Source organism: Drosophila mauritiana, chromosome 2R, assembly GCF_004382145.1.
Source record: "Drosophila mauritiana strain mau12 chromosome 2R, ASM438214v1, whole genome shotgun sequence".
NCBI lineage: Eukaryota > Metazoa > Arthropoda > Insecta > Diptera > Drosophilidae > Drosophila > Drosophila mauritiana.
This window is the reverse complement of record NC_046668.1, coordinates 7130856-7151073: the sequence shown is the minus strand read 5'-3', so window position 1 is coordinate 7151073 and position 20218 is coordinate 7130856. Positions and strand designations below refer to the sequence as shown.

At 46.8% G+C, this 20218-nt stretch overlaps 5 protein-coding genes across 6 annotated transcripts; 2 read left to right on the top strand and 3 right to left on the bottom strand.

Annotated features, from left to right (window-relative positions):
- The first annotated feature begins 2570 nt into the window (after positions 1 to 2570).
- On the top strand, positions 2571 to 4165 carry LOC117136739 (zinc finger CCCH domain-containing protein 15 homolog). Its single transcript, XM_033297771.1, has 3 exons — positions 2571 to 2753; positions 2880 to 3314; positions 3373 to 4165. The coding sequence occupies exons 1-3, from the start codon at positions 2682 to 2684 to the stop codon at positions 4078 to 4080; spliced, it is 1215 nt and encodes a 404-aa protein (XP_033153662.1). The 5' UTR covers positions 2571 to 2681; the 3' UTR covers positions 4081 to 4165.
- A 31-nt stretch (positions 4166 to 4196) lies between these two features.
- Positions 4197 to 6498, bottom strand: LOC117136738 (nucleoporin Gle1). The gene is made up of 2 exons (XM_033297770.1): positions 6406 to 6498; positions 4197 to 6348 (listed from the first exon to the last, which is right to left on the bottom strand). Exon 2 carries the CDS (start codon positions 6345 to 6347, stop codon positions 4308 to 4310), a length of 2040 nt encoding a protein of 679 aa, XP_033153661.1. The 5' UTR covers position 6348; positions 6406 to 6498; the 3' UTR covers positions 4197 to 4307.
- A 276-nt stretch (positions 6499 to 6774) lies between these two features.
- On the top strand, positions 6775 to 9009 carry LOC117136740 (beta-1,3-galactosyltransferase 6). The gene is made up of 2 exons (XM_033297772.1): positions 6775 to 8197; positions 8249 to 9009. Exon 1 carries the CDS (start codon positions 6815 to 6817, stop codon positions 7961 to 7963), a length of 1149 nt encoding a protein of 382 aa, XP_033153663.1. The 5' UTR covers positions 6775 to 6814; the 3' UTR covers positions 7964 to 8197; positions 8249 to 9009.
- Positions 8221 to 8910, bottom strand: LOC117136741 (vacuolar protein-sorting-associated protein 25). The gene is made up of 2 exons (XM_033297773.1): positions 8818 to 8910; positions 8221 to 8765 (listed from the first exon to the last, which is right to left on the bottom strand). The coding sequence occupies exons 1-2, from the start codon at positions 8865 to 8867 to the stop codon at positions 8291 to 8293; spliced, it is 525 nt and encodes a 174-aa protein (XP_033153664.1). The 5' UTR covers positions 8868 to 8910; the 3' UTR covers positions 8221 to 8290.
- Positions 9010 to 9755: 746 nt separating the features above from the next.
- Positions 9756 to 19701, bottom strand: LOC117136737 (latrophilin Cirl). 2 transcript variants are annotated; one of them, XM_033297768.1, is made up of 12 exons: positions 19159 to 19701; positions 18944 to 19013; positions 17846 to 18456; positions 16259 to 17730; positions 15968 to 16195; positions 15700 to 15910; positions 15403 to 15643; positions 13741 to 13906; positions 13456 to 13685; positions 13288 to 13385; positions 11441 to 13222; positions 9756 to 11354 (listed from the first exon to the last, which is right to left on the bottom strand). In XM_033297768.1, exons 3-12 carry the CDS (start codon positions 17878 to 17880, stop codon positions 10886 to 10888), a joined length of 4932 nt encoding a protein of 1643 aa, XP_033153659.1. In that variant the 5' UTR covers positions 17881 to 18456; positions 18944 to 19013; positions 19159 to 19701; the 3' UTR covers positions 9756 to 10885. The 2 variants fall into 2 exon arrangements, with proteins under 2 accessions (XP_033153659.1, XP_033153660.1); XM_033297769.1 differs by having other exon boundaries at positions 15700 to 15898.
- Positions 19702 to 20218: the final 517 nt, after the last annotated feature.

Below are 20218 nucleotides of genomic sequence, written 5' to 3'. Positions count from 1 at the left end.
TATATACAGATATATATACGGCCGATCCGAGATGCTCCCAGTTGGTTGTCGCCACGCCGTTGCGTTATATTGTCAAAAGTAACATGTTGCTCGTGTGCTGCTCCCCTTTCGTTGCGCCTGCAATCTGCAACTTGCAACATGCATCTTGTTTTTTGATCTTGGCGCTGTAAATTACACGCCCAACAGCCGCAAACAATTGCTGTTGGTGGTTCGGTTTTTCCAGCGATGGCGATGCAAATGATTGCTATCTATCTTGCTGTCAACAACGCAATAATTGTTGCCAACATTTGATGTTGCTGCCGTTGCTTGTCATAATTTTATTGCTGCCGCTGGGCAATTCTACGTTCTTTGGGCCAATTACAGCGAAGAACGGCTTGAAAATATCCGAGATGGCATCGAAGAAGTTGACCAGGTGCTGTAATAGTTATAAACTGTTACATTTTTAAATACAACGGATTTTAGAAATATCATATATTTTAATCATATAAATCATAGTAGAAAACGAAAACTTGCAGGATAAAAGACTATGTTTGTTGTAGGAATACAAGTATTTTGAGTAATAGGTATCTGATAGTCGGGGCTCTAGCCTTTAACATTCCTTCTCGATTCCCAAAACTCGCAATCTTCAATCTTAAACAACGTAATTTTTTATATTTTTTCTTTTCTAAAACCGTATTGATTGCACGTTTTTTATTTTCTGTTCGTAGTTTCGCTTGTTCCTTTGAGTAGGCTGATGATTACCCCTAAGTTAACTAACCTCTGCCCATTCTCTGCTGTCTAAGACCGAAGATGAGATCGTGAATGGGTAAAACGTCAGTCTTGGACTCTCGAATGTCAAAGAAACTGAAGAAAGTCAATATATACATACGTTGCGAAAAGATATATATCCATTTTGGGAGCCAGCTTTTGCTGTACTAGTTGCAGTTTTATTCAAAAATTAAATAAAAAACGACAATAAAAGCTGTAAGTTTCTCGACTATCAGATACCCACCACTCAGCCAGTGTAAGTGCCAGAAAAAAATTGTTTTTTAATTCCGATGGAAATAATCAAGAATAATAAGTTAAACATTTTCCAAAATTATAGTAGTTGTAGTAGGAGCTGATTCCCCCAGGCCCCTTCACCTAGGATGCCGGACCCTTGAAGATCTCGACAAAAAATAAAATTTTAAATGTTAAAAAGAGTTTTTTTCTTTTGGGTGTGTGCTTGGTCTCCAAGCCTTAACCCCCATCCGCATTCCCAGGCCCTACCCGAAATAAAAACCTAATTTCGCTTTCCTCGGAACGATAATAATAAAGCCGAGCTTTGCGAACGTTTGGCGCACTAGGATCGCCGGATTCCTAGAAAACCGAATATGTATGCTTAAAAGCGGCACAAAGACAGGGGCCAATAATGCCCCACAATCCGCTCCGATCGCAAATGGGATGTGGAGGGCCACACACGTCGATCGCCCAGGAGCGTAGGGAATAAAAAACACAGAGACGAGGGGCGGCAAGAAAAACAAATAATTGCTAATTTTATGCTCGAATAAATGAGCGCGAGTGAGCAGCAGAAGAAGAATCAAAAAATGGGCGCCCCACCATTCGGGCGGCATAAATTAGTGCGAGCGAGACGGCTGCCCAGAGACGTCACGCACTATCAAACGAGAAAATGATCAATGGGGCACCTATCCACATGCATCGCACTCGCTCGCTCTTGAGAGAGAGAACAGGCCGGCTAATATGGACCACCCAAGAAGATGACGTCGAATTAAGGGCCACCCACGAAGAGACACGCCGTTGCTCTCTCGCTCGTTGCTGCATGTGTGTTGGTGAGCGAGATGGTACAGTGAGAGAAAACTTATCAAGTTTAGCGATGGGATTTCGATTAGAAGACGGTTTTAGTTATTTTAATGGGAATACTATATATACAAGATTTGTTCAATGCTATGTTAAGGAAGAACGGCAGCATTTCCGTAGCTATAGTATATATATTCTGGATCAGGATCGACATGCCCATGTTCGTCCGCCGGTCAATCCGTGTCCGATCTCGGAAACTAAAAGACCTACATAGTTTGGACTACACATATAGATTATAAAAACGCAAATACCAAATATTATTCAAATCGCTCTATGGATCGGATATAACTTAAAGGTAACTTTAAGTTACTAAGGTAAAGGTAATGCCGACGCCGCTAGATGGTGTTCGTGTGAAATCTGTAAAATAGTCGCTATGATGCTGAAACAGTCACTTTCTATATATTTTTAACGAGTATTTCTTTTAAAAGTTGTAACTCGAACGGCCATTCAAAATATAAGTAAGATAATAAATATTAAAAATAAGTTTAATCAGTTCTACATTAAGCCAAGTCTTGAACCCATGTAAACATTCATTGGATGGTTTAAATGTGTGCTGAAAACCTAAGTTTTGTTTTAAGCCACTCTGTTAAAAAGTGTGCAGTTAACGCACATTTCATTTATTTATTAATATTTGCTGGCCAAGAAATCATATACTCAGTAACTGCATTTTTAAAAGCACAATTATTAAATTAATATTAATATGATAGCCAGCTTCCTGAGATATGCTGACCCCCCTACTCTGGTCACACTGGCAGGGCCTCTTGTTCCAGCGTGGTTGTGCAAAAAACTTCGATTGAACTTTATTTCTACATTTAAGTTATTAAATTCCCGTATCCTGCCCGAAGATGCCACCCAAAAAGGCGCCACCAGGTCCCAGCAAGAAGACGGAGCAGAAAAAGAAGGAGAAAGTCATTGAGGTAGGCTTCGTAACCGGAAAGCCGATGGGAGAGCCCCCCTCTTCGTAAATTCGTGATGTGGAAACCCGGCAGGGAGAAATTCAATAAGATCCAAATTGAACTGACCAAGTGTAATTCCATCGACAGGACAAGACCTTCGGGCTAAAGAACAAGAAGGGCAACAAGCAGCAGAAGTTCATCCAGCAGGTGCAGAAGCAGGTTCAGTCCGGCGGACAGCATCCCCGCCAGGATGGCGACAAGCGCAAGGAGGAGAAGGAGAAGAAGCTGGCCGAGCAGCGCGAGATGGCGCTGATCTTCAAGCCGGTACAGACCCAGAAGGTGGAGAAGGGCACCGATCCCAAGTCGGTGGTCTGCGCCTTCTTCAAACAGGGCACCTGCACCAAGGGCGACAAGTGCAAGTTCTCCCACGACCTTTCCCTGGAGAACAAGGTCGAAAAGCGGTCCATCTATGTGGACATGCGCGACGAGGACGATCCGATGACCAACTGGGACGATGCCAAGCTGAAGGAGGTGGTCGAGAAGAAGAGCTCCGGCGAAAAGCAACGTCCCACCACGGATATTGTGGGTTTAAGTTTCAAAAACTGCTTAAAACTCAAAACTAACCTCACACATATTTTAGATTTGCAAATTCTTCCTGGAAGCTGTGGAAAAATCGAAGTACGGTTGGTTCTGGGAGTGCCCCAATGGCGGAAAGTGCATCTACCGTCACGCCTTGCCAGCTGGCTATGTGCTGAAGCGCGATAAGAAGAAGGAGGAAAAGCCCACGGAAATCTCGCTGGTCGATTTAATTGAGAAGGAGCGCGCTGCCCTCGGTCCCAACCAGACACGCGTCACCCTGGAGTCCTTCCTCGCCTGGAAGAAGCGCAAGATTGCCGAGAAGAAGGCCAAGATGGCTGCCGAGGAAGAGCGCAAGAAGAGCGACTTCAGCAAGGGCAAACAGTTCGGCATCTCTGGTCGCGAAATGTTCAGCTTCAATCCGGATCTGGTCGACGACGGACCCATGGAGGAGGGCGACGCTGCTTTCGACATCTACAACAGGGAGGACGACGACGATAATGCCGTCGAGTTCAAGGAACTGGATCTGGCTGCCCTGTCGCTGGCCGCCAAGGAGGTGGACGGCTCGGGCACCATTGCCTCCACCAATCGACTACTGGACCAGGCAACAGAAGCAGCCAAAACCGCCGCAGCCGAGGACGCAGCGGCCGACGAGGATGGCTCATCGTCGTCTGCACCCGCCAACGATGCTGCCCCCATCAACAAGGATCTCTTTGTTGATCTGGCCGGCGAACTGGATGACCTGGATCTGGAAGATGAGGACGATGACTAGTCCTCCGCGTAGTTTGTTTGAAATGAGTTTGAAATTGATTTCTGCCTTCTAGCTACCCTTCAATCAATAAAGTTGTGGCTTTTAATTGTTGCATTTCTGGAAATGAAACGTGTGCGTTAACAAGCAAGTTTTCTCTATTTACTGAATGAATACATGTCCCCTTAATACAATGATCACATTACTCTATTAAAAACACTAACTTAACAGAACTAACTAACACCGCATGCCTACCAAAATCCTGGAGGCAAAACTCCAACGGCCTGTGCAATCTGCCGCTCACGCAGGAACTTGGCCAGGAGCATTTCTAGCCGTGTCTTCGGACCGCCCTCGTCGTAGGCTGCCAGCTGAGGCATGTAGATATTCTGAATGTAGAGCAGTAGCTTGACGAACTGCTTGCCGTAGGTGCGCCACAACTCGAAGCCGAGGGTCTGGAGAATCTCCATGATCATGGTAGCACTAATATCGGGCAATGGTTTCACATGCACCATGTGCGCTAGCCAGAGCCATCCCTCATTCAGCTCGAAGCACTCATCCGGTCCAGCTGCTTTTCGCCCTTGACTTATGATCACAGCTGCGTAGAGCCGAGCGATTCCCGTTTGACGCTTAAGGTAAATGTCCGGTTTCTCCAGCTCGTTTTTGTCCGTCAGCCGATAGCCTATGGTCTTCAGATACTGCTCCGGAGTCTGTCCCTGCTGCTGGGGTATAACGTAGGGCACCAGAAAGGGCGACTCTTTGTACATGTAGGCGAGAAAAACCTTGCCGAAATCCGGCAACAGCTTCCAAAAAGTTATTATCACGGAGGCAAAGGGAAAGGCGGCCTGGGGATTGCTGCATATGGCAGTCTCCGTTTGACTGACAAACTTCTTGGCCATGAGTAGCATGCAGTAGTCTCGGGCCAGCGGATGGTCGTTTATAGTTATGGTGCCTCCATTCATCACCTTGGTAGGCTGGCCGGCAAAGAAGCTGTACAGTTTGTCAAAGTTCTGGGCTAGATGCTGCGGACTAACTGCTGAAATGGCGTTGAGCGGCAGGTTTATTGCCCTCTGGCAACCGGTGCGATACTGCTTAAGCGATTCCTCCGTTTGCAGCGGCTTTATGGCATCCACTTTGGACTGATACAGTGCTAGGATATCGTTGTAGAACTTCAGACGGTCAGGATGAACACAAGTAGATGACGCTGTGGGCGCCGGTGGCACATCTTGGGATTTTGGCTCCAGCGGAGCGTGAACATTGGCTGCTTCGGCCTTGGCAGTCTCGGCTTCTTGTTGTTTTTCCTTAGCCTCCGATTCCTCCTTTTCCTTCCTTAGCTTTTCCTGCTCCTCCAGCTTTTGTTGCTCCTCCAGCTTTTGTCGCTGCTCCTCCTGCTGCTGCTGCTGCTTTTGCCGCTCTTCTTCCAGCTTCTTGGCGGCCTCCATTTTGAGCTGCTGCTGGATCTGTTCGGAGAACTCGGCCAGCTGCTTAATGATGTCCATCTCCAGAGCATCCAGGCTCTTGCAGCACTCTTCCGCCTTGATGATGGAACAGAGGAATTGGCTTTGCATCTCGCAATTGCCCATCTTAACGGAGCTCACGAGCTGTTCAAATTTCTGTCCCAACTCTTTGAGCTGTGCGTTTTGCGCGGCGCACACCTTGACCGTCTCTTGATCCAGAGAAAGCAGAATTTTGGCGATGCCCTCGTATTTCTGGTTGAATCTCCTTTGACAGCGGGACACGCCTTCCAGGGCCAATTTGTGCAGCTTCTGGTCAATCTGTTGGCGCTGTGCCGATTGCTCACGCTGATGGGCCTCTAGTTGTGCTGCAGTCATCTGGTCAGCTTTCTGGATAAGAAGACTTTCATTGCGTTCCCGCAGCGCCTTTTGTTGCAACTGGTCGCTCTGGCGTTCCTCCTTCCTTTGCTGCGTCTCTCGCGACATGCGCAGGGCGTCCTGTTTGTCCTTTATCGCCTTTAGCTGCTGGCGGACACACCTCTTGCCCTCCTCCGCCAGCTCCCGCCTAACAATGCTGGCGTTGATAGCCTGTAGGTCGGGAAAGCAGGATATATTAGGCTCAAAATCGGTTTCGGGCCGCAGGGGAATTTCGTTCTTGGGCTCTGGTGCTGGGCTTTCTTCCGGTAATGGTGGCTCAGGTGTCTTACTACTCCCCTCCACCCATATAGGTTCCCGATCCTTGCCCAAAGTCCTGCTCGTGCACGTTGTGGACGCCAGAGCCGCGTTGTGAAACGTCGCTGCCATCTTTAGACAGTCCATCGACCGCATCATGTCGTCCATGCTGTAATAGGTCTCGATTAGCGCCAATTTCAACCCAGTATCTTAATACGATTACTACTTTTTACTTATTCAGAATATGTTTTTACACTCTTTAGTCAACAAAAATATAGTACAAGACTGCCAACTCAGTTTAATATAACTCGCATTGGGCGGCAATCAGGATTCCGTTATTGTGAAGGGGATAGAAGTACGGTCTTACTCGCGGTCTTGCTTACGAATTGAAATGCTTTAGTGCAGCGATTCCGAATTCGAATTTTTAAACTATATTGTTTGTGCAAACTTTATTTAACTTACTTATACTTATTTTTAAGCCAGTATACTAATTTGCTCCCCAATTGATATTAATACCAAAATTAATGATTATTCAATGCAAGCAAGAGAATCAATGAACAAATTTGCGATACCCAAGTAATCATGGTATATTTTCGCGACTGTTTCACGGTCTCTCTAGTCAAAACAACACATAAATGAGGCGATTAAATAATTTAGTGACTTTCTTCACAGCCATAACTGCCTTCTTCTTCGGTAGTTTCATCACAAAGATACTCAGCTCCGTAGACCAATGTCCGGCGCACCGCAGCAGAATCCCCCACCTGGAGCCGCACCCGAACCTCTTCCTTATGGTGTTGGTGCTCAGCGCACCGCACAATGCCGATGAGAGAAACGCGATACGGAGCACCTGGCTGGCAAATGCCGGCCAATCCCTCACACAGCCCTACCTGCCCGAGGAGCTGATTTATCTTCCGACATTCAACGCCCAGGGCCACTTGCAGGTGGAGCTGGTGGCGGAGCAGGCGAGCCGGCTAAGGCAGTACACGAATTGGCAGCAAAGTCTGCTGACGGAAGATCCTCCAAAGACCAAAAGGCTGATCACCGTGAAGCACGTATTTTCCATCGGCACGCTAGATTTAAGCAGCTCGGCGCTGGCGGAGCTGGAGAAGGAGCAGAAGCAGCACAACGATCTCTTGCTGTTAAACCAGCACCATGACACATACAGGAATCTTACGGCGAAGCTCATGCAGTCCCTCGATGTCCTGAGACGCCACTACGAGTTCTCGTATGTGCTGAAAGTGGACGATGATACCTATGTTAAGCTGGACAGTCTGGTCAATACGCTGGTTTCCTACGATCGCAAGTTGCTGCGAAAGAGGTCGGAGTATAGGGACCATGTGTTGCCTCAGCTTTATTGGGGTTACTTTAACGGCCGATCCACAATTAAAACGAAGGGCCAGTGGAAGGAGTCCAGTTACTACCTTAGCAAAAACTACCTGCCGTATGCACTGGGCGGGGGATACGTTCTGTCCCGAAGTCTGTGTGACTACATTGTCAATAACTCTCAACTGCTGTCGCCCTATGGGTCCGAGGATGTCTCCGTTGGCACCTGGCTCGCCCCACTGCGTCACGTCTATCGGTGGCACGATCCCAGATTCGACACCTCCTACGCACCGCGCAAGTGTCGGTCCTACCACATGGTGCTGCACAAACGCAGTGGGCAGATGATGAGGGACATCCATGACGGTGAACTCTGCAGTGGCATTGGTTCGAGCATATTGTCCGATTACTATTACGATTGGACGAGAACAGCGGATAAATGCTGCGACAGCTTAGTAGCGTAGCAGTATCATGGACAGACTAACCAGCGCTGAACTGGCAATTTGATAGGATCTTCCCTTCCTTCACGACCAGCTACCACGACTCAGCCGGCTGTGCAGAGCTCCTCGCTGTGCTTTGCATTTGCAGCCGAAGAGCATCCTCCACTGCGATGGCCAAGAAGCAACACTCGTTTTGTGGCTAGTGGGGCACGTTTGCATGCGTAGAAGTAGTTTGAAATGTCGAGACTGCAATGGCAGGTAATAAAAAAGTATTAAATATGTTCATTTTACACTACTTTAATTCAATAGGACATAATTCCACAAGACAAGGTAAACAATTAGCATGGACACTTAGAAGAACTTAACGCCGTGGCTGCCGTCCATCTCGATCAGCTCACACCTGCCCTTTTCCTCCAGCAACCGGAGGGCACTGAGCAGCACCGCCTCGTCCACGCCGTGAAAGTCCAGGTGAGAGGTGTTCTCGCCGGAGGCGATCTCGTACAGCGTGCAGATGGTGTTCGTCTGGCCCGTTTCCTGCACCCAGTCGTACACCATGTTGCCATACTCCTCGAGTGTGAACCAGTACACCTGCCACTCCTGGCGTCGCTTGTCCAGTGGATTCGCATGCCCGCTCCGCTCCAGCTCGCCCAGGATGGCCAGGACGAGCTCTGGCGAGAGGCGGCGCTTCAGGGATTCGTTGTGAAACAGCGGCGAGTTCTGGTCCCCAATGCTGAGCGTAAACCTATTCGTGTGCCTGAGGTATTTGAGAAAGAGATCTGTCCAGACCTTCAGCTGCTGCTGCCTGGTTTCTTCGTGGGGCTGTAGTCTAATATCCGGGGGTTAGTCGAGTGATGGAGCATCTTATGGTCGGAACTCACGTAAAGAAGGGTGGGAAGGTGTACTCCCAGGGCCACTGGAACTCCGTCATTCTAATAAACTACGATCTAAACATTTGTTTTTCCAATGTAAGAGATTACTAATAGCTTAGAGTGACCATATGCGTCAAATAACAAAATACCTTATTATTCAAAAACCATTCAAAAATATTAAAAAATTCGTTACTTTTTTAATTTTTTGTATTGTATCCTGATATATAATATTCGTATTAATAAAGAAAGTTAACGAAGTTTCCTTAACTTTCTTTTGCATAGCACTTAGCTTACGAGGAATTTCAGACCATTTTTAAAAGCAAACTATTAATTTAAGCACCTCTTTTAAATTTTGAACCCAATATCCCAAGAAAACACTTATTTGTCATTTACAGTAAAATGCAATCCATTTCTTATATTTTGTCTTAAATAGAAAAAATTGTGTACATTAACATTTTCATCGGGCTTTTTATGAACTTTGATTTGGGCGTCTGGTTTTCAGTTTCGATTTGTGTGTCATTCAAAATCTCAGATTTATCAATGCCTAGGTCTAGAATCAATTTCGCGAGAATGTGGTGACAAAAGAGGGGGATTGCAGTGGCTTGCATCGTCAATATACACGCACATATATATATTCGTATCTGATAAATCTGCTTTATTATTTATAAGTAAAGTTCTAGGAGGCGCAACACTATACATTCAATATCTGCTATTCCGTATTCCTCGTCCAAACACTCGATTTCCGATCCAATTTAGACACTTTATGTGTGGCATGCTGCGGGTGCTTAGTTACTAACTTTATCGATTGTGTGCTAATGTTTCCTTCAAGTTTAACTTGCTGATCGGATCGGATCGGATCGAATCGGATCAGATCAAATGGGATCGAGCTGGGCCTGCTGCCCCACGGAGCTTCCTTGGCTTGGTATGTACGACATATATGGTAATCATCTTGTTTGCACTATATTTTATTTGGTTTTTGTACACATGCGTGAAATTCTAGGGAGAATGCCATTCGGGGAGTAGGAATAGAGTACAGTTTAGTGTGTGGATTGGATTTCAGCTGGCTAATGTTTAAAGAGTTTTCAGTTAGTTCCTAGTTAACAAGTGAGGTTTGGTTGAAATCTTTCTTTGCTATATAGGTATTTCATTTCCGTATGCTGTATCGGTTTTGTAAAATAATAAAGCATTTCACGAGCTCTCTCTCTCTGTATCTCAAAAATATAAAGTAAATGCCCCTATTTGTGTGCTTAAAGCATCTAGATTGATGAAAATGTACACTTCAAATGCTTCGCTCTGGTTTGCTTACAACGTAGCTGAAATGCAGCAACAAAATGGCAATGTATTACTTCCCCTAACGACTTTTTTTCCTCTTGATTCGCAGTTGGAAGGACTTTTAGTTGTATAGGTGGAAAACGGCAGCTGGATAGCAAGAAATGACAATCTTTCGAAACGTAGGATATCTTTTTGGTTTATGAAACACAAAACAAATCTTAAGCCTGTGTATATATATATATCTTACGAGCATAATCAGCGTAAATCAAAAACAATTGATTCCTTACAAAATACGTAAAACATAATTCGCCTGCATTCTATATATCATGTACATACAGTTCCTAGATCTTATACATATACATACATCCATATATATATACTTGATTTTCTGGTTGTTTAAATTAGTTTTTAAGTATTTAAAAATGGCATGTGGTGACATGTATTACAATACATCATACATATATGGTACATACATTTATATTTAATATCGATTTCCAAGTTGGTATAAAATGCATGCAAGTCGAAGGGCCCGATTCCAATTCCAATTCCAACCCCTCACCGCTCGAGTTTTGGTTAAGCTTGCACGGCACCGCAGGGGGATGGATGTGCCCTATGGTCTAGGTTTGAGTTATTTCATATACATTTATAAAGTTTTGGGATTTTCGAATCACTGCACGTATAGCATGACAGCATGTTGTTTCACACAATGCTCCATATTTCGACTAACGACTAATACTAGGTATAGCTAGAGATCCTAAGCTACAATTTTTGCCTAAGACTGTTCCGGGGGAGTTGCGTTAACTGATCACTTAGCCAGTGGTTCCAGATAACATCGCACCGTGTTGTTCTCATCGAGCATGGCCGACAGGTGGCGCTGCTGATGGTGCGGGGGATGCTGATGAGGATGCGGATGGGTTAGCTGGTGAGGATGCGGATTGGGGTTGCTGTGTGATGTATGCGACGACGATGATGTGGTGGACTGTGGTGACAGTTTCTGTAGCTGCTGGCGCTTCTGCGCGGGCGTCTGATTCGCCGGCGGCAGCGGTGGTCCCAAGTTGCCGTGACCGAATAGCTCATTTACCGCCAAACGGCCGCCTGGCGACTTGGCATTCAGTGCTTGCTGCTGCTGCTGCTGCCGGAATGCGCCACGCATGGAGCCCTCACCAACGCCGCCGCTAACCCCAAAAACCGCACCGTTGTGCTCGGGTTGCGGACCTGCTCCTGGTGGCAAAGCCCCGTAGTCAAGGGGCGCTCCATGCTTGCGCAGCTGACGCCTGTAAAGGGGTTAAATGGAATATAATGTTTATATAGGGTCGATATTTTTGTAACCTTCAGATAGCCAAACATGAGAAGTACTTACTGAAACCGCCGCTTAAAATCCTCGTCCTGCATCGCCATCAGACGACGCATCCGCTCATCGCTCTGGGGTGGCAATCCATGAGCATCATCCTCCAAATCGCTCTCGTCCTCCTCCTCATCCTCATCACAGACGCTGTCGTGCAATTGCTCCGCGGCCGTTGCCTCCTCATCCTCCTCCTCGTCTTCGTCGTCATCGTCATCCGCCGTGCAGCGTCGAACCGATCTTTGCTGAGCCAGCGACTGTTGTTGCTGCTGCTTCTTGAGCTGCTGCTGTTGGCTCCTGGACGAGACACTGCCGCCACTCAGGCTTCCGCCGCCGTACCGACTGCCGCCGGCGGCCACAGCCGCTCTCATGTTGTTGAAGACGCCAGTGCCAACGCTGTTGTTGTACACCTCGTCCACATCAAAGTCACCCACCTCGTAATGCTGCACATCCGAGTTGCGGTTGCTGAGGATCTCCTCGTAGACCGGCCCACCATCCGCGCCGCCGACGCTGCCCTGGTTGTAGTAGGCATCGCCCATGCCCAGATCACAGTTGGAATGCTTATTTCTATACTGGCGCTGCATAAACTCCTGCTGGTACTGCGCCATGTGTGGCGGCGGAGCAGGGAGCTGCTGCTGGCTACCAGCTCGTCGTTGCAGGTGCAACAGGTGAGCATGTTGCTCGGCCTGCTCCTCGTCCGAGGAGAGTTGCTGCTGCTGCTGTTGCTGCTGCTGATGTAGCTGCTGGCGACGCATCTGTTGCTGCTGCTGGTAGTAGGCAGCCGCATTGCCAGTGGCTAGTGGTGGGTCCAACGCCTCCGCGTATTGCGGATAGCCTGTTGGCTGGCCAGGCTTAGTCTTCTTGTACGATGGATAGAACAGCACCTGGGAGGCGGCGGCAGTGCGACTGTGCAGAGATCCACTCGGCGAGGCGGGAACTCCTCCGGCGCCCCTCTTCTTTTTGCCATGTTGGCCGCTGTTCGGCTTTTGAGTCCAGTAGAATACCTCGTGCGCCTGTTGCGGCGAGGATGCAGCAGCACCCGCATTATTGTAGTACTCCCGCGGTGTTTTCAAACCTCCTGTTCCAGTTGATGGCTGCTTCCAGCTGTAGTAGTCCGGCTGATGGTAGTAAGACTCGCCCAAAGGCCCCTGTTGCTGCTGCTGTTGTTGTTGCTTGTGGGCAAAAATCAGGTGCGTGGACCCGGCAGAGCTGGTGGGTGAAGCATGGCCGGTGGAGCGTAGAGTGCTGCCTCTTTCGAGCACAACATGACCGCCAAGGGTCTGCGGTGGAGCCTGTAGTGTGCCCGTCATTAGCCCACTCTTTAGGGTTCTTCTTTGCTGGGCCTCGTTTAGTTCACAATCAGAGGTGGCTCCCAAAATGGCATCCTCTGTGATGGGCACAGGTGTCTGCTGTTGCTGCTGGGGATCGTCATGCACATCTTCGCTTACTCCTAACGGCAGCTTAGGCTTCTTGGACGTGGAAACACTGCATAGGGTTCCGGCTGTGGGTCCATTGCCGGTAACAATGCCCGAGGAAATTGATGTTTTCGAGCAGCGCAAGCACTTGGGCAACCAAGCGTGCTGTCTCACATACTTCCGATACTCCCGCCTGATCTTTTCGTTTTGAATACAATGGAACACGAAGATATAGAGTCCCAGCAATGTGTTGAAGCAGATGAAGCAGTATCCATACACATCAGCCGTGTCGTCGTCCATTTTGGCTCCTCGCAAATAGAAGTAGGCCGAGCACCAAACAGCGCTGAGCAGCAAGAGGAACACAAAGGAGCAGCGTATGTCGAACCTAGGATTTGAGGTAGATGGTTATCAAAGGATCTTTAAAGTGTATATGGATTTTCAATATCATACCGCACGCTAGCGAGGCGGGTGTGTTCCTTGGTCTTTAGACCCGTGCGACTTTTGCGGCACATTATAATCCAGGAGAGGAATGTGTAACCAATGGCGGCCTGTAAAAGTGAATTCATTTAAAATGGTAGCTGCGCTTTTAAAGCTCCAAATTATATTTATGTAACTTACCGCAAAGAAGACAAGCACTGGTATTACAAAGGTGGCATAAAACAGGGCATTCGCCTCCATCAGCACGCAATAATCGTTTTGAGTATAGGTGCTGGGATCGATGACCAGCGAGATGGCCACCACGCTCAACGACAGTCCGTAGGACAAGAGGTAGTAGCAGTTCACCTTGGGCGTCTGATCCACCTCCAGCAGGAGCTCGTCCGAGGTGAGCGTTGAGTACGAATGGAAGGCTGCAGAGGCAATGGGTTAGAGCTGCAAAGTGTAGACGAAATTCGGCCTTCTTACCTTCGTAACAAAACCAGGCGGTGCCCGATAGGATGGCACAGTGTAGGAAAATAGTAATGAAGCCGCAGAAAATGCTTGTTTCGGTCTGTTCAATGCCCAGTAGAAAGAGCAGCTCGATGGCCAGGAGGCAAAGGTAAATGCTGGTATAGATCGAGGTGCGCGCGGACTGGAGTGGACAGTTAAAGAGAAGACAGAGTGAAGAGTTAATATAAGTTTGAGAAGTCAGTGCAAATTTTTCTTTAAGCAGCACCAGCAGAAGGACCCTAAAGATTCGATCGTCAGGGAGCTTTTAGATATTTTAGGGAAATTGATAATCTTAAACGTTTTGAAAAATAGGTGTCAGATTTGATAGTCGAACTTAATTTAGAACTTGATTTACAATAATTTTGGTGGGTGGTGGTGAAAATCCAAAGACTAAGAGTAATACGAATACGAATAAAACAATGAACAGAACACGAAACAAGCACAACACATAGGTAATATACATACAAACTAAATGAACAAACACAAAATGCAATATTTACAGGACAAAATTAGCAACATTTGTATATTTTATTAATTAATGAAATACAAAAGAAAGTCAGAAGTGTTTTAGGTATTTAGTTGTACGATGTCTATGTTAAATTTGTTAAACAATCAATGCACATAAAGGGGTTATGGTATTTCAAAATGATTAAAAGATTAAGTAAAACATGCCAGAGTGATGATTTGTAACAAAAAGGAAAATGAGTCTATCATTATTGGTTTAGGGAAAGTGTGCTAATCTTAAGCTATGACAAATTACTACGATACATAAATATAAGTGGGAGTCTTCGCGTGCAACCTGTTACTGGGATGCGATGATGTGTAAGGATATGGCCTTTAGCCATCTCAACAGTGATCATCGCTGCCCAGCACAGCTTTTGAGTCTTATATTTGAGTCCTGCCAGAGAGAGGTTCATTAACAATTTAAGTTACTTAAGCATTATATCACATGTGTCTCTCGGTCATAAATACATATGTCTAAAGGCCTAGCCTAGCCTAAAATTGTGTTTATCTGTTTTTTCACCACCACCACCACTTATATTGTAAGTCGTCCATGTTGGCCTGCATAATGATGTTGTTCGTGTTGTCCAATCCATTGCCGTCCACATTAAGGTTGTGATTGCGGTGCGGATGTGGCTGTGGCTGCTGGCCATGCTGCTGCTGCTGCTGCTGGACATGCTGCTGCTGCAGATAGTTGTGGCTGATGTTGAGGTTGTTGCTGGCGTTGCTGGCCTGAACGGCATGTTGCTGCAGTGCAGCGGCTATTGAGGCAGCAGCAGCTGCAGCAGCCGCCGTCTGCTGACCGTGCTGATGCAGATTCAGATTCAAGTTGTTCATGGCATGTTGCATGTTTCGCTGCGGCTGATTGGACAGCACAACAGCAGCAGCAGCTGCCGCAACAACTTGTTGTTGCTGTTGCTGCTGCTGTTGGACATTGTAGTTCAGATTGTTGCGGTGTGAGTTGCGGATGGAATTGTGTTGGATAAAGTTCGTGTTCCCATGACTGGGCGGCGGCACATTGGACTGACTGGTTGGCGTTGTCAGGGTCAAGGACTCGTGGGTCTGGTCGCGAATATTGTTTTGCTGGCGTCTGCTGCCCGACCGCTGATGCGGCAAGGGATTGGAGCCGTTTCTTACCTTCACAAAGACCCCATTGAACAGCTTCAGCGTTAGCAGGGCGATTACTATGAACACCACGCAGATGCCGATGCTTATGTAGATGAATATGCGCATGTTTCCATCGAACATGGTGAACAACGAGTGCTGGTGCTCATCCACAACGTCCATTAGTATGGCAAAGTTGGTCAGGTGGTTGCAACTGCAGACGCTGTGTGTGCGGTTAGTGGACTCCAGACTGCATCCATTAGCAGACCACGCACTAGAACAAAAATATTAATTCGTAAAAATTCTTCAGCATATGATCTAAAGTCTTACTGGTCGATATAGTTCCAGAACACGCAGGTGGGATTCGTTACATTCTCGGTCTTCAGATGTTTCAGCGTCAGGGTTATGGGCTGCGACAGTTGTATGTGACGCCCCTTGCCCAAGCTGGCCGAGATCACCTTGCTGTTCAGGATGCGTAGGCGCTGTTGGATCTCCCCCGCGTTCACATCGCTGTCGTTGCTCAGGATGGCTGTATTGCGAACTAAGACAACATTTAGATTATACTATTCTACTGTTTTTCAGTTCTCTTTGGACTTACCGTAACTTCGGGAGCTCTTGAGATCGAAGTGATCATAGCTGGGCTTGAGTATGGACTCTAGGCGATCGAAGGCGGCGAATACAATTCGCACCAGACCGCCTTCACTATTGTCTATCAGAGCAGCTCGTGGCAGCTCAATACGATCCGAACTTAAGGGCCACTGATCCGAATCTGGAAAGACCACGCTGGACTGAATGGTCTTGGTTTCCAGCACTCGAACGGAGAGCACTATGATATAAAGTTTTTTATAAGTATATTGAAATGCAAAATATGCAAACAATAAGAACTCACATATATTTTTGACTTTTTGCACCACACTGCGCTCCCTGATAATCGTATCCGCCAGCAGAAAGGCATTGTATTCCAGACCAGTTAGCAAGGATGTGGCTACACGCATTTGGTCCTCCGGATTGAGATCCAACCAAGAGGACAGCTGCGATTCGTCCAGCAGGTTGGAGCCGGTTTTGACCACACAATGCAACAACTCCATGATCATAGCCTCGCGCTGTCGCTGATCCGGGAAGGTCTCCTTGTCGTGCATCATTTTCTCGGACACTGTTTGGATGATCTTCGTGGTGACCAACATGTCCCCGCCGTACAGCGTTTTGCTACTGGTCACTTCGGACATATCGTTGGCAATGGAGATCAGGGAGGAGTCCCGCTGGTTGACTCGCATTTCCAGATTGTTGAGCCAAAGGCTGCGGCATTGCGTCAGATCAGGTGTCGCGGGGTGCCATGTGGGCTCAAAGTTGCGCAGACGCTGGTTTACCTTGTGGGCCATGCTCACCGGCGGCTCGCAGCTGCTGCTGTTGTGTAGACAGTCGCCGCCGCTGGGCGCAGGAGTTGTGGAACTGGAGTCATCATCGTACTCATCGTAGCCGGAGTCGGGCATCCGCTTCATTAGAACGCAACGCCACTTGGCGATGCCGGCTGCTCCGCCAGGACAGGGCTGAACATTCACATCACCCACTCGAGTCATGTTCCAGTACAAATTGCGGGCATGAGTGGGGCCGCAAAACAACTTGGACTCATCATCGCCTCCGGACATCCCGGCTGCGTTCAAATTAATGTTGTTGATGGTGCGCACCACGCTGCCATTCCCGGCGACAACGGATCCACTGGCCGCAGTGCCCGGCGGGCGGTTGGGTGAGCTTTTTGTGGTCAGTAAGGTTCCGTCATCGGTTCCGGAACCTCCCACGCCCGTGAGTATCCTCGTGTTGGACGGTGAAGTGGCATTACCGCCAGCCGGCAGCTTGCTGCTCGGCTTCGTGGGTGAGGCAGTGTCTTCACCGTGGTGGTTGTGGTGGTGGTGTAGTTGCGGCGGCGGTGGCAGACCATCATGGCGGCCAGCCGGATGCTTGGTGGTCGTCGTGGAGGTGGCCCCACCCTTCAAACGTCCACCGCCCACGGCTGTCGTGCTGCTCGAGGGAGTGGAGTGCGTGACGGCGGTGTGTTGCGGTGGTACGTTGAACAGGCCGGGATTTCCACTAATACCCACCACTCCGGGCAGTGTGGGAAGTCTCGGCGGGGGCGGCGCCCCCGCTCCAACTCCTGGCGGATGGATCAGTCCACTGCCGTTGCCAAAGATCGGCGGACCATTGCTCAGCACCCATGGCGGCGGACTGGGCCTGTTTGTAGTCGTCGACGTTTGGGCAGCACTTATGCACTGGTAGTGCGCCTCCAGATACTTGTGGGTCCCGGGACAGGGATCACCGAACATGCTCGTGGCTGCCAGCACGCCGCAGCTCTGCTTGTGGGCACATCTGGAAAATGGGAAAAATACGTGTTCATCAGTAAATACAGTTGGGTAATTTTCCCATATTCAAGCTGCTTAATTGATTGATTTGTATTGAAATAGTTCATTAATCTTCACATTACCTTGAGTTCAGTACGCTGAGTGACTTGGGAAACATGCAGTTGACACTCCACTCCACATTCCCGTGGTCATTGCAGATGGTAATCGAGAAGCGGCCATAGTTGGCCCGAATGAGGTTGATCACATCGCCGGGATCGCACTCGATGGTCAGTTTCTTACCTTCGCAGGCGTAGGCGGTTTGGTACTTGGACACTGAAAGGCGAAGGCTTCATAAGTCATGGGCTGCTGGGCAGGTTATGGGTTTATATGGACATGGTATATATATGGCATATAAAAAGAAGTTTTTGGTTAGCGGCGATGATTGTTGTAGTTTGGTTTGGTTTGGATTGGATTGTTGGTGGGCCTGCAAAGACACTTACGATCTAACGATATATGCTCATAGGATATTGACAATATGGTTGGTAGCATGATACGCTTTTACACTGCCTGGGATATACTTAGTAATGCTGAGGTTGATGGTGGAGTAGGTGGGTCGATAGCTTGGTAGCAAGTGCAATAGTAGTCATAAATACCAAATCCTGCCGGACCAGATCACGAATCTTCGATCGTCCATCATTGGTTCTTATCGGCAAAGCTCAATCGGCAGTGTTTCGCTCGGTTTGAAGTATTCAAACTGAAAGGGAAGATACAATTTATAATGTTGGGTATTGTTAGGCACATAACTTGATTTTTGTATTTCGTTAGAAAGTTTTAATGGGTTTCTTTTTCTTTTATTGATATTGGTTCCTTTTCATTTACTTGTGCAATATCACATCAACTTTGAGTTAATCTGATGACCTGGTTACAGTTAAAATCAAAAGTGTAGGTACTGATAAATGTTCTTTTAATCTTCAGAACATTTTTGTATGTTTCCTATTGTTACACTATATAAACAATGGAAATATCAAGAAAAAATAATAATATATATAATATATATAATATATATGTATGTTAAATTATGGGCCAGTTTAAAATAAATATATGTAAGTTATTAAAATAACTTGAAACTGCTAAATTTGAGCTCTGCATTTATATATCTTTAAAGATTAACATGGTGTTATATGTAAGATGATGATGACCCATTTCCAGGCCAAGCACACCTATGTACATATTGTACATACCTCTTATGTATTTCCATTTGGAGTCATTTCCATGAATGTTGGACTCAAAAGTACCATTCAACTTACGTATCTGAAAGGGAGAGAATCCATAAGATAATTGTTTACATATTGACTCCTTGGGCAAACACGAACAAGCAGGCAAACGACAAATAGAAGATAAGAAGATGTGCAGGGGCAGGAGAAGGGGAAGGGGAAAGGGAGCTAAGAATACACACCCTTCATGTGGTTGTAGTTGTTGCATGGCCATCGATTCGTGGACAGAACAAAGACCCGTTTTCTTTGTACACCCGATGCACACTATTCACGAACATATATGCATGTGGATGTAAATGTAGAGAAAAGTTGCTGCAGCTGCGCTTCGACTTTTTTCTGCCCCGCGGAGCCCCAATTTGGGTGTCTTTCTTTGTTCCAACTCCGGGCACTTTTTCCACGTTGAAAACGGTGGACCTTTCTTGAATTCCGCGTGAATAACACATTTTTGAACTTGGAAAGAAGTTTTCCCGTTGATTTCTTTCGCTAGATAGCGATTTTCACAGCAATTTGTTGGCTTAATTATTGACGATGCCAAAGCCACAAAAAAGACTGGCTTTAAGTTGCTTTTTTGTTACGCTCATTCACTGATGCTTTGCTTCTTGGTTAGCACTAGTTTTTACTTCACTTTGGGCATTTATTTCACTTATATTTCGGATTAAACTCCATTCAACGCAGACGATCCTATTCGTTTGAGAGCTCGATTCACAATCAACTTTCTTTTAGAAAAATTCTGTATACTTGAATGTCTGGTTGAAGCTGAAGGGTGTTGCCAGCCCAAAAACGCAATTATCGGACTGCCAACTTGCTGCTGGAAAGAGCGCGCAATTCAAATGGGAAAGTAACGTGGTGATTGTTATGCATATATTAAAGACAAACTACTTATTGATAAATACAAACAAATTTAAATCTTTAAAATACCCTTTGAAAGTTCATAAATTTACCTTATAAAATTAGCCTTCGTATTGTTGTTCTCTTTTAGTTTCTTAAAGAGTTAGGATACATTTCAAATTCATCCCAAAAACTTTATCATGCTGGCTAAAAGTAATATTTTTGCAACCTTAAGTATTAAAAAGGGCATCAGTTGGAAAAGTATGCTGCATGAAGTTCACGATCACGCTCCAAGTTCAGAAACTCTTATCTGCAGTCGGCTTGGCATTAGCTATTGTTTCCTGATTTGCGCTCAACTTGGTGAATGCATTTCGCTTGCCATTTCAGTTTAACTTTGATTTCACTGAGCGCGGC

What these genes read in the sequence shown, in the direction of transcription:
- LOC117136740 (XM_033297772.1), top strand. Translation starts at nt 6,815, where the DNA reads ATGAGGCGATTAAATAATTTAGTGACTTTCTTCACAGCCATAACTGCC.
- LOC117136737 (XM_033297768.1), bottom strand. Translation starts at nt 17,880, where the DNA reads ATGTTTCCCAAGTCACTCAGCGTACTGAACTCAAG. An exon ending in TTCTGGAACTATATCGACCA is followed by an intron (nt 15,644 to 15,699) that starts GTAAGACTTTAG and finishes TTTTTGTTCTAG; the next exon opens with TGCGTGGTCTGCTAATGGAT. An exon ending in CAGTGCTTGTCTTCTTTGCG is followed by an intron (nt 13,386 to 13,455) that starts GTAAGTTACATA and finishes TCACTTTTACAG; the next exon opens with GCCGCCATTGGTTACACATT.
- LOC117136741 (XM_033297773.1), bottom strand. Translation starts at nt 8,867, where the DNA reads ATGACGGAGTTCCAGTGGCCCTGGGAGTACACCTTCCCACCCTTCTTT. An exon ending in ACCTTCCCACCCTTCTTTAC is followed by an intron (nt 8,766 to 8,817) that starts GTGAGTTCCGAC and finishes CCCGGATATTAG; the next exon opens with ACTACAGCCCCACGAAGAAA.
- LOC117136738 (XM_033297770.1), bottom strand. Translation starts at nt 6,347, where the DNA reads ATGGACGACATGATGCGGTCGATGGACTGTCTAAAGATGGCAGCGACG.
- LOC117136739 (XM_033297771.1), top strand. Translation starts at nt 2,682, where the DNA reads ATGCCACCCAAAAAGGCGCCACCAGGTCCCAGCAAGAAGACGGAGCAG. An exon ending in AGAAGGAGAAAGTCATTGAG is followed by an intron (nt 2,754 to 2,879) that starts GTAGGCTTCGTA and finishes TTCCATCGACAG; the next exon opens with GACAAGACCTTCGGGCTAAA. An exon ending in AACGTCCCACCACGGATATT is followed by an intron (nt 3,315 to 3,372) that starts GTGGGTTTAAGT and finishes CACATATTTTAG; the next exon opens with ATTTGCAAATTCTTCCTGGA.